This window comes from Pelecanus crispus, chromosome 4 (genome assembly GCF_030463565.1).
Source record: "Pelecanus crispus isolate bPelCri1 chromosome 4, bPelCri1.pri, whole genome shotgun sequence".
Lineage (NCBI taxonomy): Eukaryota > Metazoa > Chordata > Aves > Pelecaniformes > Pelecanidae > Pelecanus > Pelecanus crispus.
This window is the reverse complement of record NC_134646.1, coordinates 35,591,092-35,606,210: the sequence shown is the minus strand read 5'-3', so window position 1 is coordinate 35,606,210 and position 15,119 is coordinate 35,591,092. Positions and strand designations below refer to the sequence as shown.

Sequence of the window (15,119 nt, the reverse complement as noted above, 5' to 3'; positions counted from 1 at the left end):
TATCCCATACCCTAAGGAAACAGGATTAAGAAGTTGCCTCATGGTGCTCGAGTGTTAGGGGAATAAAAGAGTTGCCTTCTCTCATGCATGGCTACTCCACACACCCACCCCCCACCCACCCCATTCCCTGACCTCTACCCAGATCTCCTCTACCCAGTCTTTCCATCCTTCCTGAACCCAACTCACACCCACGATCTGCTTTGTCTCCACAAAATAGACTTTTGCTAACTAGAGGATGCAGAGAAAAAACTCAGAGCATTTCAGAGGAGATATCAATACCAGGTGAGAGAGAAACCTGGCGTTGCATGTCCTAGAACAGCAACACATGCTTCTAGATTTAAAGCTACTTGCCTTCTGTCTCTTCTTCCCCCAAAGGACAGTTTGGTAGTAACTCTTCCCTTACCACAGGTTAAAATGGATAAGGGGTGGCAAAGGTACTAAGAAGCATATGATCGTGAATGTCAAGCCCTGCCTAGAGAGTTACTCTAAATGCTGTTGAGGAGACATGCTCATGTTCACCTAAATGATTCAGGTACTTTCAAAACAAAGGAAGAGCTGTCTTTCTCTCTCTCACTCAAAAAAGATTGTTAAAAGAAGCAAATCAGTGTTTAAAAACCTAAATACTTGAAACATTATAATTCCACAGGCAACTCTGACCAGGTCCTAATCCTCTGTGCATCTTCCTGCTGAAATCAAGAGAGCCCTTGACAGAGCATCCACAGCTATGATCCGTCTTTGGCTAAATTTGCATAAGATTTCTAAAACAGGAACAGATCCTGACGTGCAATAAACATCACAGCCTGCAAACTTTACACAAAACACCTGACTTAAGGGTAATTTTCTTTCTGATTTCTCCGTGTAAAGGATAAAGAGCATTGTGGAACTGATCAAGGTGTTTAATACAGTGGTAGCACAGAGCTGCAGGGAGAAGCAGTGTCAGAGTTAAAGAGAAAACTTTACATGCCAACTAACCTTGTAATCCATCTGAAATAACACAGTTATGCGCTTGGCTTTGTAACAATTAGCACAAAGAATACACTACCAGTGTAACAAGATTTACCAGCAGAAACAAGGTGTGTCAGCAGCCTTCAACAGCATTTTGTCAATGGACACTGCCAGGTCGGGTTTAGCACCATCTGTCCTGGTCAAAACAGTTACTTTTTTCTCAGGCCAACTTTAAATCCAAGATGCACAGACAAAATTTGAAGTAACTGAATGTCCTTAGGAGTCTGTAGAACACACTAACTTGGAGATGACACCTTGACTAGCTACAGTCATCCATTTTATTTCAAGTATGACTGACAGTTCTCCATGTCCTCTTCTCATAGCCTGCATACCAAGATTAATTGCCAAGCGTGATTCTCCTTCAGGAGGCCAGCAAAGGCTTCTGTTTAGTTGCTTCCCTTCCCATTATGTACCACACAAAATCTAGAGGCATAAAACTGAGCTAAGGAACAAAGAAACCAGGAAATGATGAATGAACAAATCCACTACCCTCATCTTAACTGGCATCAAGACATTTATACTACTCCAAATAGATTCCAAAACAAGGCCTAAGCTTTGCTTTTTAAACCAGTTTCATTACTTCTCCCAGCTTCCCCTATATCTCAGTTTGGACTACAGCAGGCATTTACAGCAGTCCAACCAGCCGTGCTATAAAGCATACATCTGAAATGAAGCTAAGGGGAAAATCTGCAGAGTGAACTAAGACTTAAAAACGCCATCTCATAGATGCATAGATGGTATGTAGGAGGCGGAAAGAAGCACTGCTAAATCGGTTACCTTTCCTGTGAATGATGAGTACACCACCCCTTCCAAAAATAGACTATGAAGGAAACATTATGCTGATGACCGTGAAGAGCAAGTTCACTACTCTGGTTTAGACAGCAGGTCAGCTGTATGTAAACACATGCCCTCCTTCAAAGCTACTAGAATAGCTGTTACTTTTTTTTTTTTTTTTTAAAGTAAACACATGAAATTTTTTGGAAATAATGATGTTTGAAAAAATTCATCCTCATTTCAAGAAGCTGTTTTATAAATTCCAAGCTAACAAAAGGAAACAACTAACATAAAAAAAGTTCCTAGTAGAAGTTTCCATCTTCCACTTGTTGGTCTGACAACCCTGTGCTACACTCTATCACAACAGCCATCGCTAATCCCTCCTGCCCTCACCCTTTAAATCTATGCTATCAAATACATGCTCATAACAGGGCAGTACATAGCCTGACTCCATGCTGTGGACGAGGAAGAGAATTTAGCTGCTAAATGCATTGGTCCAGCACCATCAAACACAGCAAATGCTCTTCAGACAAATTTCTAAGACTGTGGTAGGGATGAGGAGGGGCGGGGGGAAATCTTTTTTCCATCTGTGGATCTGTGTGAAACACATTCATATTTATATCACATTTCCAGTGACTTTTCTCTTGACCTGTTAGAATAATTTTCTCCAGAGAGGGAAATTAATTCAGTCTCCAGCTCCGTTTGATCTCTGATCTTTCTCTACAAAATAATTTACATACAGTATGTCTACCTGAACTCTGTCAGTTATATCTTGAGGGATTTGTAAGATGAAATATCATGTGCACAAAATTAAAAGTGACCCAACCATTAAAACTGATGCTGCTAGGAATCTGAAAAGAAGCCTTTGTTCAGATCAGCTACACAAAGCATTAGCTAAGTCAGACAGGGGTTAAACAAGCATTTTGGAGTGCACTTCTTACATGGCTAAGATATGCTGGGTGTAAAGTAATGAACTGAAGTGTTTGATGTCACAGTGTAATGTTATTATTTTTAATTGCCGTAAGTATATTCATTAGGTAAAGCATAAGTGTTTCATGTGCACATGATCATCTATAAACTGCATCAGGGATATGAATTCTACTAAACTGGCCAGTGACTGCATACATGCTTAGAATTAAACCACACGTTTCAACACCTTTAACATATTAACCGATTATAAATTGTTAGCTTAATTAATTATAAATACTTCACATTAGAAGCAGTCAGAAGCTCATAGTCAGTTCTCAATACTAGAACTGCTAACAGGTTTTACAGCTTCCAGCCTCCTTCCTAAAGGCTCACACAAGATTAAGAGAAGCTCCAAGTCTTAAAAGTGTTTTCTACCCTAGCTCAGTTGCCCTTGTAATTTCCTTCCCCAAGTATATTTTGCATTTCTAGCTTTAAAAATAATTTTCTTTATATGTGACAGCTTCTTTCAACCACTGGCATCTTCCCTTCTTCAGCCTGAATGGACACTCGCAGTTCGAAATACTGTCTCTATGGATAAGAACACATTTCTCATGAGTGACACTCACCCTGACACCCTAATTGAATTTTTCACACCACTCCAGGGCAATGCATGTCCATTTAGACCACAGTGCACCCTTTGGGCCCTAAAACCATCACAGGGAATTAGTAAGAAAAAAAAAAGAAATCCACATATCTTCTTTACATATAATAGCACATGAAGAAAGGATTACTTTTCACAATGAAAAGGTATACCAAAGGTCGGCCAAAAAGAGCCTAGAGCCTTTGGCTTTGTTCCACAGCCCCAGAGAGAAATACACACGGCTGACATAAACTGGCAGGGTATCAGCTGCTCGAGGTGATGCCCCTTCCACACAGAAAGGGGTGGGAAGTGGGACAGAGGGATTAAGCATCTTCAAAGGCACAAATCCCGTTTTATGTGCTTCTGAAGGAAGCGCAGTTACAGACCTCTCCTCTTTCTGTTTGTAGTTAACCCACTAAGCAGGGCAAAGGAAGTTCTTTATTGGCTGTGTCTCCTCATTTTGACTTTTCTGACCCAAGCCTGGCAAACCTCCTGGGCATGTGCTAACAAAGCGTGAGCAAACAGCTCTGAAAGCTAACACCCAAAGCTTGGAGAGCAATCAGTATGTCCAATACATTTCAGAATCAGGTTCTCTGCCTGCTTCATTCTCGCAAAAAGCATGGGTTTTTTAGAAGACAACTTTAGCAGCTTACACCTCCAGTTTCCTCACAGGGAATATTTTGCATTAGACAAGCCACTGGCAAAATAAGGTTTGCAATCTAAATTTTCAGATGTATTTCTGAGACATTCAATGTAGCTTTCTCTAGTAACAAATTCGAGTCTCCAGATATATCATGGAAACTTTTGAAACACTTTCTTTGAGACAAATACTTAACAACTGTAAAATTATTACCAATAATCCTTACACAGGCCACTTAACTTTCTCTAAGGGACAGATTTAACATAGCTGGAAGCAGGTGAGAGCCAGACAGTTTACTGTAGAAAAATTGGGTCATCTCTTCTCTTTCATTATGTGCTAGCAGCTTTGAAGAAGACCCAGACATCCACAGGCTATGTACAAGCTTTTATCTATTAGCCCATAGATTCTTTATGAAGTTCTCTCAGTGGTGAAAATAGCCTCCAAAGTGACGTATATCATATGCCACTGGTATTTGCTGATTATCACTAGTCCTCATATAAACTTCCTTTCTACTAATAGCAATAACAGCACTGCCAGTAACTAAATAATCCTAATAAAAGCATTCTGCCTTCTTTCTCATTCCCTCTTCTTTTAACCTACAGGTGGGGTTTATTTGTTTTTTAGGAGATAACATTGCATTGATATTCTGAAAATACAGATTAATCCAAATTAATCTATTTCTCCACAGAGAGGTATTTCCTCCGCATTTCAGTCTTGAATCATTTTGAAGTTTATACAACCCTCATCACCACATCAATCCGGGACCTCAGTTTGCCACTCATACCTATTAAGCATCCCACTGCAGTGCTTTGCTGAATAGAGACTGGCAGACGTAAACGCACATTGCAGTGCTTTGCCAAAATGTCACTTCAGCACCATAAACTTTCATTGCTAGCTAAAAAAGCCTGCCAGCTGCAATGTTTGGCTTTTACAATATCAGCAAATGGCACCAGCTACCATCACAAATCCTCTGAAGATAATGACTTCCAGATAGACACCGAATGAATCACATGTAAGCTCCTTACCTTCCAAGGTTTACACACTTCATCTTGGCCAGCAGAGGAAAGGAATGCTGAAACCTGGCAGAAGATGCTAAGGAGACCATTATTGTAACCCAGTAATGTTTGCAAGCTTATAAAACCTGTACCTTAAGTTGCACAAAAATGCCACTATTAAGTTTGCCCAACTATCATGGGTTACATAAAACTATTTCCCATCTGAAACAGCTGAATCTTTCGCGCAACAGCGGGCAAGAACAGGAATAGTTGGCATGAATATGAATCATCCCCAAACAAACTTACACATATTCCTCTCAGCAAGCAGCGCCTTCCTGAATATTTAACATGGGATTGGCAACTATTTAGAACGGGGGGGGGAGAAATCTGTCAGTACTGCATGAAATCCCACAGATGAATGCATAGGAAAGATTGGGACACTGCGAAACAGAACCAGTCCCACGTTAGCCTGGGAGACTTGCATAATGCAATGGCCATACATACACAGGGGAAACACACACAGCAGCCTGGAACACGCTACAGGGGCATATTAAGTTAGTTAGAAAGGAAATTGGAGATGGACTATACAGAAGGTGGAAGGGAGGTTGGATTAAAGAACACAAGATGGAGGAAAAAGAGTATAGACTGCAGACAAGCAAACTCTCATAAATGCTCCTCTTGGTAAAAGGATGGGGAGCATCTTTTGCTTCTCCCTTACAAGTTAAATAAAAAGAAATTAAAAATTGTGTTCTGCTATTTGTAGACATTACAAAAATTATCATCATGACATATGAACAATTCTTAGCAGAGAATGTGTTCACCCTTCTATCATATTCTTGTTCTTGGAGACCGGGGGAGACAGGCACATTCAGTTTAAGGATGGGGGTACTTTATTTCTCCAGGGTCACAGCTAAATCTGTGGTTGAGCAATTGCTAGAAAACAAAGAGTAATATGATGTCACCCAAAAGCTCCTCAACTTAATTCCTCCACAGGTAATTAGGAATACACTATGGTCAGAAGTAGTGAAGGCAGCAGGTAGACCTGGAACATCAGTCTGCACTAAAATGTTATCTCACAACATGAAAGTCATTAGGAAACCAGAAAAACTCATGAGACCTTTACATTAAACTCACATTTGTTCCTGAGTTAATGAAGACCAGTAACTTCCAGGATATTTAGATAATACCACACAAGTTTTCTTCCCTTGTGACTCAACTCAAGTTCTGCTTGAGTCACAGGTGCCAATGCATGGAAATGCTATGACACAGGGAACATGGTCTTCCTTTAAATACTGCTCTTTTGCCCTCTGAGAAAAAATACTGACAACATGCCCCACAGCAGGAAAGGCATTTTGTCCGCTAACCGGGGAGGCCAAGCACAGGTTGCAATTCAAAATCCTCCCTCTCTTCAACAAACTCAGAAATTCTATCACTCTCGCCTGGAGTCATCCTCCTTTCACCATCTGTTTTTTCCGCAAGTATTGTTATTTTCTGTGCATATTCATCTCTATCTTGCCCAGACTAATTTTAAATATTTCAAGTCATGGAGTTCAGAGTAAAATAAAATTAAGCTACTCATGTCCAGAAGCGCTACCAAAACATGTACAGACCTGCTGAGACAAAGCAACAGGTAAAATCTTATCATAAAGCAAAAGAAAAATAGAAGAAAAACATGGGATTTCCTTGCTGGCTTTCTGACTTCTGTGGCCTTCCTATTTATCAACCTATTTTCCGTGAGCATCATTAGCATATTTCACCAAAGAAAATTGCTTGTAAACATTAGAGTTTGCTTTAAGCACTCTGTACTGTTCTTTACAGTACCATTATGTAGTACCAACATATACTAAGCTACATATGTGGGGCTTGCCCATGTGGAAACACCAAAGGAAAACAGAACTGTATTAATGAAACTGCACTAAGTGGCCTCAACTATAACTGTTGAATTTATTTTGGAAACAAATTACAAATCATTGAATGAAAGCCACTTGCATTCCAATACAAAGCATTTATACAGGATTGTAATGCAATTTCACAAGTCTACTGACATTCATACCTCTGTACAACCTAGATGATTCCTGAGTTTTCCCACCCAAAAAATATGTGCACTGTCATGAGGGGGAGATTTCACTGTGTACATAAAGCAGATTCAAAACCTTAAGATCACCTACCTATGGGTACCTTAGGATTTACAATAAATTTGTACAGAGTTTCCTGTTTCAAGAATATGGATTAGCTTTAGAGAATTGATTTGTTACCGATGTTTTAATACACCGCTATTACTGAGACCAGTAAGAAAGGCCCTACCAAAATAAATCAGTCCAGCTACGCTACAGTCAAAGAGATATGTCAGTTCACTGACAGTCCCACTTCCTTCATGAATTCAAAGAAACAGCTAACAAACACTTTCTCTTAAGAGGGGTCTTCGGTGATTCAGCTCCTGAGCAATGTGGATCCCCTAATGGGAAATCTCTCCTCTCATTCTTCCACTCTCAATCCATCTACATACATTAAATAAGGAAACATCGCTAGTTGCTGCTAAATATCCTTTCTGTTTTGCAGCAGTCACTCATACATTATGCATAGATCAAGAAATAAAACCGTAAGGGAAAAAGTAAAACCTATCTCAAATTATGTGCTCTTCATGTGTTATGATTTAAATAGAAATTTGAAAGCGAGTATTGTCTGATTGATGTTCAGTTGTGACTACCTGAGCAGGCCTTCTCCTATACAGCATCTAAACCACTTTGGTTTCCTTAAGGAAGATTTACTGTCTGCTAGTTATCCTACCAGAAAGCACCGTATGCAAGCTTTCCAAACCACTGCTGTAATTGCTCTTACAGACCAAGCAAGAGTGTCTCATCAGAAACATGGTTGGGCTCAGCCTGAACAACCAAAAATCCCACCCCTCTGCTTTGCACCGCAAGGCAGAACTGGCACTGCTTGGCTCAAGCCTAGAGGGTTAGACCTCTAGCTGCTTGTCAGGCTTGCTAGGTATCTAGAGAACATATGTTTAATCACAAACTTATCTATTCTCTACTGTGACCTTATATTAGAGCCATAAACGGCAAGAAGTAGTTGAGGAGGGCAATTAGATGTTGCTGCACCGCTGCAGCCTGCTTGCTCTATGATGTCTACAGAAATGCATCAACTCCAGAAGTTAACTGGGTGGAAGCTATTTCTGCATTTGCCATGCCAAAATCTATTAAAGTTTCTTTGCTTAATTCAAGGCTTGTCTTTTTCCTCATAATAAGCTCTAGGGGAGATGAATAAACCTGCTTATTCCAACAAAAGGACAACAGTGTAAGTCTCACGTAACTCACACTTACTGTCTTGCTTTTCATTGGGGTCTATTTGCCTTTTGGGACATCAGCTGGCTAACAGCATAAAATGTAATGGAAAGGTAGGAAAACTCCCCAATTCCCTTTCTGAAGAAGGAAATTGGATATCTCTGCTCAGTAGTTTTTCCTTGTGTTTTTGAGCTAAGTTTTTCAAGATTAATTGACTCGCTTATAGACTGGAAAGAAGATGGGGAACAGTGATCCTTCAATAAGCCAAGCATCCTGTACAGTATACTGAGCATAAAGATGGTCAGAAAACTACGAGATATTCATATTCCATCAAAATGCATGGTTCCACGTAACCTTAAATTTTGCCATGATTAGACCTATTTCTGCAACCTTATTTACAAAAAAGTACACTAAAAAGTAAGGTTTAAAAGTTTCAAGGAATTTCCATGTGGTATGTCAGTGTTATGGCACAGTGGGAAATCAAATATATCTCAAAAAGATAAAAAGAGAAAAAATGAGAAAATGCCTGTTTGAGCTTTTTCAAGCACTAAGCAAGGCATTTATATTGTATGCAGGTAGTAAGGGGACTACTAAAACAGTGATGGGGACTTCAATGTTGGGCATTTAAACTTTGGGGACTGCTACCCAAGATAACTTCAGTAAAAGTCAAATGTCAATCCTAAGTTTCTGGTTATTTCTGCATAAGATTCCTATAGAAGGATTTCTAAACTGATCACTGCATTTTCAAAATTCAAAATGTAAAGTGCAAAACCTAAAGATTTCATATTCAGCTTTTTTTTTTTTTTAAACTACAGGTGGTAATTAAAACTTTTCTGGGAAGACTCAGGAATCTTAGTTTGCAACAAGACAAAACAGAAATCTTTGAAAGATGAGGTATCACTTGTATTTCAAAAATGGGCATTTAATAAAGTAGAAAAGAAACCTCCATTCTGCCACTAAGAGACAAATTTTCAGAGGCACTTACAAGGTTTGCATCCCTTCTCCTAGTAAGATTGCCCAAATGAACAAATAATAGCTGGCCAGAGTACACTGTGATGCTTAGTGTCTTAATCAAAAACTGAGTTGCTCTCATCTGATCAAAATTAAAAGCTGTTTCATCATGTCTTTATTCTCAGCAGTGCACAACATCTCATGGAGCTTCCCTGTAAAAAGCATTTAAAAAAAAAAAGCTCCTACATATGAATATATTTGATTATGGTGATTCCCCAAAGTGGATTCACCCTGGCCCTAAGCAATGTGTAATGATCCATGGAAACAGTTGGTTGTTCATAAAACCAGCTATTCTGGCCAAGAAAAGTAATAAGACAAGAAATACTCTACACCTGTGGGGTTCATGGCACTGGATGTTTATGCTAGGACAATGTTTGGATTCTAAGGAGTCCCAGGAAATGCAGTCTGGAAGCAAGTGGGGGGAGAAGATATAGCAAAGTTGCCATTGCTTTCATTCTTCTATATTAATTTTCATATTAAATGCAATTAGCAAGGGCTTTAGTTAAATAGTTTAGTTAATATTTTCTATGGAAAAAAATGTCTTATGCCTAAATTGACAGTCTTCCCACATACAGTCTTCTTTTTCTCTGAAAGCTTGTTGATTAAACCAATGAGCTATATTACCTGCTCTGTAAGTATGTTATCTATCTACATGTTATCTGCTACTGTAGTTTTATGTTTGTGTCTACAGTGCTATTTACCGTAAATATGTTAAAGACACACTCTAGAAACAAAAAGGATTTATCACATATAGATGCCAAACACGATCCCTACAGATCATATGGATCCCAAACGTGGTAAGTGCAAGGCCTGCTACACTAAGATCTACAGCGCACAAAATCTGTCTAACTATGTCTTTGCATGGTACTCAAAGTACCTTGACATTTCAGCTTGAGTGGGGATTTTGGTGCTAGAACAGTATAAATAAAATTATTTACCACAGAAATCATAGAACTTACCAACTGATTTGTTCTTGAGATGTTAGAGAAGCAAGTGACATGAATTTAGTAAGGTTGAGAACTTCAGTTAGTTAATTACCTATCTGAAAACAATAAACTTTGTAATCCATATTTTGTTCTCAAGCAATATTATACAATAGATATTCACTAGCTAGTACCCCTGTATACTATCTGCATCTATATGTTCATGCTGAGCTGAAAATAGAATATTCAAAGGATTTCACAGCTTTCTTAACTTGGGACAAAACATGTTCATTTCTACAGTAAACGCAATTATCATTAATCTTCCTTTTTTTAAACTCGATTAATTTAGAAGCACACTTACACTGTACACAGAAATAAAACATGCCCAGGCACAGAATAAATTTAAAACAAATATTTTATCTGTACAACCCAGTATTTCAGCTTATCGTCTTCTCTTAATGGAGAGAAGAAAGCATGAAAGAGAGAAGCAACTTCTTTTCTGTTTCCAGGAAGAGTCCCAATGATTATAAATAAGCGTATTATTATGAGCAGGTTTTAAAATTAGTCTCAAATTTACAACTAGCTTATAAACAGTTTTTAATAGGCTGTATGCTAAATGCTAGTGCGCATTAAAAATAATTTGTGAGTAGATGCATGCTGGCAATGCATGGAAGAACTTTTGAAATCTAAATAATCTTAAGAATTGTTTTGTCATTTATTAAAATGCTACTTGCAGTATGTTAACCCTTTTGTAATTAATTCAAGCCTACTAACCGCCACTACTCTTGCTGTGTTAAGCAGTGACTTTCTGCCAAAGAGTAAACCCCCCAGGCAGTCCTCAGATGGGCCCTGTCACTCACTAGGCTCAGCTGCCACTCAGCGCTGCCCGCTTACACTGGCTGTAGGGTACGTAGGTGACAGCGTGGCCTCAGATGGTTAAACCTGTGCTTCATGGTCCAAAGCACACCAGTATTAAAGGCTGCACTAGGCAACCTTGGACAAACTTCTCAAGAAAGCATTTTAGCAAGAATCTGCTTAGTATTTCCTTTGCATAAATGTTGTTGTATCCACAGGTAAAGACTATGACTGTTTTCAATTAGTTGAAAGTCAAAACCAGACTTCCATCACGGCACAAGAAAAATGCCAGTCGCCACGCAAGACTGCAGGCTGTCACAGAGGCAAGCAGATAACTAGTAGCAGATCCCAGCAATGACCATTAGTTTAGATGGGCTTCCAGACACAGGTTTGGAAGCAGCTGATCCCAGCAAGCAGCAGGGAGGTGGACTCAGTGATCCTTATAGGTCCTTCCCAACTTGAGATATTCTATGATTCCATATTTATTTCAGAGTCCCTGATCCTGTAATTGATGGCAAATAAGCAAACTCCTCCAGCTGCATGGAGGTTGAGTTTACAGCAGTTCACAGAATATTGCAGGGAGGTTGAGTTTACAGCAGTTCACAGAATAAATCAGGTTGGAAGGAGCCTCAGGAGGTCACTGTTTGCTACATTCAGTTGGAGTATTTGCACTGAATTATGCAGGTCCATGTGAACTGGAAGAAATAATTTGTCACAAGTCTAGAAGCCAACTAAAATAACAGATTATTGGCTAATGCCTTGCAGCCTTCTTTGTCACAAGTCTAGAAGCCAACTAAAATAACAGATTATTGGCTAATGCCTTTCAGCCTTCTGTGGAAAAATAGCCTGTAATTATGCTTCTATCCACTTTCAACGGATATGCTTCATTTGCAATTCCCAGTCAAATCCCATGACTTGCTTACACTATGTAAGCAAGGTAAGAGTTCATCTTGCACTTGGGATACACAGCCATTTGCGTCAGGACAACTCCAAATAGAAGTCCATAGGAAGAATAACCTGCCAAAGGCACTGGCTAGCCATACTGAAGCTCAAGGAATGAATTTGTCAGTCATGGTCTCTTATTCCCTGTTTAGAGTAGACTAGACATATCACAGCCTTAAAAGACATAACCTTACAGAGATAAAATACACAGTTACAATGATATTTTGACTGTATGCCTGGTTGGCACCTTCTCTTATTTCAGAAAGGCTCACCCTGTTTCCTACAAGGAACCTGGCCCCCACTGGTATTCTGAATGCCCATACCTGGTCGCCCCACAACTGTCAGTTTACCCAGAAAATCCAAGCGAAAATCTGTCTCATGTGCCTCTGAACTGCACAGGAATGCAAAAATACTAGGTTTTAGAATACCTTTACACAATTCAATTTTGATGTTAACATTTTTGAAACAGCTACTCATCCCTTGCAAAACAAGTAAGAGACAGAGATGCAGAGCAGTCCGCTAGGAGCCGTAGATACTAATCAGCTAGATGGCCATACTGCATAGATGACCGAGAATCTTAGTCTAAAAATACCAGTATCAAGAATCAAATTAATGGGTTTGCATATCTAAAGAACAAAGCACCAGTTCAGAATAATGATGCTATTTATAGGGCTATGGAATAATACACATGTATATTATGGATGTTCTTTAATATCACAGATGTCATTTTATTCTGTTACAGCCATCATGACTCATATTTAAGCTTTACAATATACAGAACAGAATTAAATGAAAGTCAGCAGAGATTTGCTTCATGCTTTATAATTATAAGGATCTATATGTATAAATTAATATTAAGAAAAAATATTAGGTATACTCAATACTAAAGTAGGTAATTGCTTATTACAGCAATGATGATCCTTATGACACTGAGTTTGAAGAGCTACGAACAGAAAAGAATATTCTCAGCATAAAACTACAAAAGAGCTTTAGCAGAAACTAGGGGCATAGACTACTGTGGCCATGCCAATACTTGTGTATCCCCTGGCAGTTTAATAGATACTCGATTTTGTAAATCTTCGACATAGCTTTTACAATGGACCATGGCCACATCAAAAGCAACATTTTACTTATAGCTGAACAAAAAAGGACTAAAAAGGCCCCCAGGAAAACTGCTTTGAAAGAGAACAAAACCGCTTGTGAGATGTTTTCAAGTCCAATCCACCACAGTGGAGTGAATGCCTACCACAACATAATACCCTCTTTCTCCCCCCCAAACTAAAGGACCAATAGGATCTGTCAGACAGACAGGAATACACTTCAATAGCAGAAAAGGATAAAAAAAAGAGTTTTTAATGATTCAATTTTAACAGCTTCTCTGGACACTAACTGGAAATAAGATAGACCATAGAACTTCCTCATGCTAAATCCATGACACCCATAATCTTGTGCAAATACTAATATTCTTCATAATCCTATTTTTTTCCCTAACATTTAAATGTTCATACAAAAAACAGTGCAAAAGGAGGTATTTGTATCTTCTGTGTTATTTTTGTGTCCAAACAACACTATATACATTTTCGAAAGCATCATTCCCACCAGCCATCTGGGGTCACTTTTCACTTAGTGTAAGTGGAAGAGTATGACTGCAGCATTACCAGCATCAGAAGTGTAGTAACTCTTGCTGTTGTGCAAATACTTAATGTTCACCTTGGTGCTGGAATAAAAATATTTGCAGGGTGTTTTACAGGATGAGCTAGAGCAAGTTTGATCTGAAGAGTTCAGAATAGTTTGGAGGCATTTTTAAGTTCATGTCACTATATTCATGGAAGATAGTGACTCTGCAGCTAGATCTTGACTTTAAATGCAAAGTATCTAACCAGTCAGTGGATTGGTACATGATCCCTTCTGCTCTTCATCTGCAGAGGATACAAACTGCACTGTTAAACCTGAGATTTGCTGTTTGACCTTTCAGCTCTAGTGGGTTGCTTTTCAATCCCAACTTATTTGGAAAAATAGTTACTTTCCCCTTCAACTGTACAGTGATCCTACAGCTGCTGGCCCCCACTAGAGGCTGCTGAGTTCAGAATCACACTAGATCACAAAAACAGTGATCCAAACTTATTAAGACTTTTCAGAATAGTAAAGCTAGATGCCCAATCCTACTCAAGTTCCCAAATCCTGCAGGTCACTCAAAATACAAGCTATTAACAGCAGATGTTTTCTTTGCTGCTTATTTGTTTAGCGTGACACAAATCATCCTGCATTCATACCACTGACAGACACAAAAGAAAACACTCCATTTGCCCTTCAGTTCAGAGAGACTGCTCATTGTTCACTTCATCTGGAAAAGACTGTAAATAAACAAACCTGTTTGGCCAACTGATCCTTCTTCACCAAGCCAGTGGCTGCAGCAATGTTCCCTGCTCCTTCCACTGTCTTCTGGGCCACCGCTGTCACTCCTGTCACCACAGCTCCTCCAACGTTAGACACTTGCTCTTTGGTCTTCTCAGCCACTGAGAAGCAGAAGATGGAAAAACACTTTACAGCTCTGCGAGCTCTGTTTTTCAGAGAATCATATCTATCACTGACAGCCCAACATCACGAAGAGCCATAAGGCCATTACACTTTGTGTACCCCAAGTGGATCTTAAGAAATGAGATTATCCATCTGGTAACACTGGAGCAGCAGAGGTAAAAAGAAGCCTTATTTGCAGCTCAATTTCTTTCATGTGAAAGACATTTGACATTTTCATTCATGTCTAGTTGTACTTTAGGGTAGAAAAGTCATTACTTAAGGGCCCTTATTACGCCCAACTCACTGTGTAATGTATAATAATTGCATTCAATATCCCAATTTGGAAATGCATTCCAATTAGTCCGCCAAATATTTACTGCATGTTACAGGGCACGGAAGACAATATTGTTTACATTAGATTCAAAAGCCATTGATTATTCTTTTATTTATTTTTTAAAATATACTTGATTAATAAGCAGAACTACTGTTGCTGGCAGAATTTCTAATGCAACCTTTTATCTGGTTCTCTGGGATTTTTGCCCCACTGCTGATGTGCCCATCCATAACATACTAATCTACAAAAAGATTGAATGCCAAAGCAAACTGGATTAATAGCTAACT

General features: G+C 39.0%; 1 protein-coding gene across 1 annotated transcript in view; it reads right to left on the bottom strand.

Moving 5' to 3' along the window:
* SNCA (synuclein alpha) overlaps window positions 1–15,119 on the bottom strand; it is a 69,479-nt gene that overhangs the window by 42,519 nt on the left and 11,841 nt on the right. Inside the window, exon 3 of the mRNA XM_075709548.1 lies at window positions 14,352–14,497. Coding sequence (XP_075565663.1) covers window positions 14,352–14,497 — 146 coding nt within the window. The remainder of the gene's footprint in view (window positions 1–14,351; window positions 14,498–15,119) is intronic.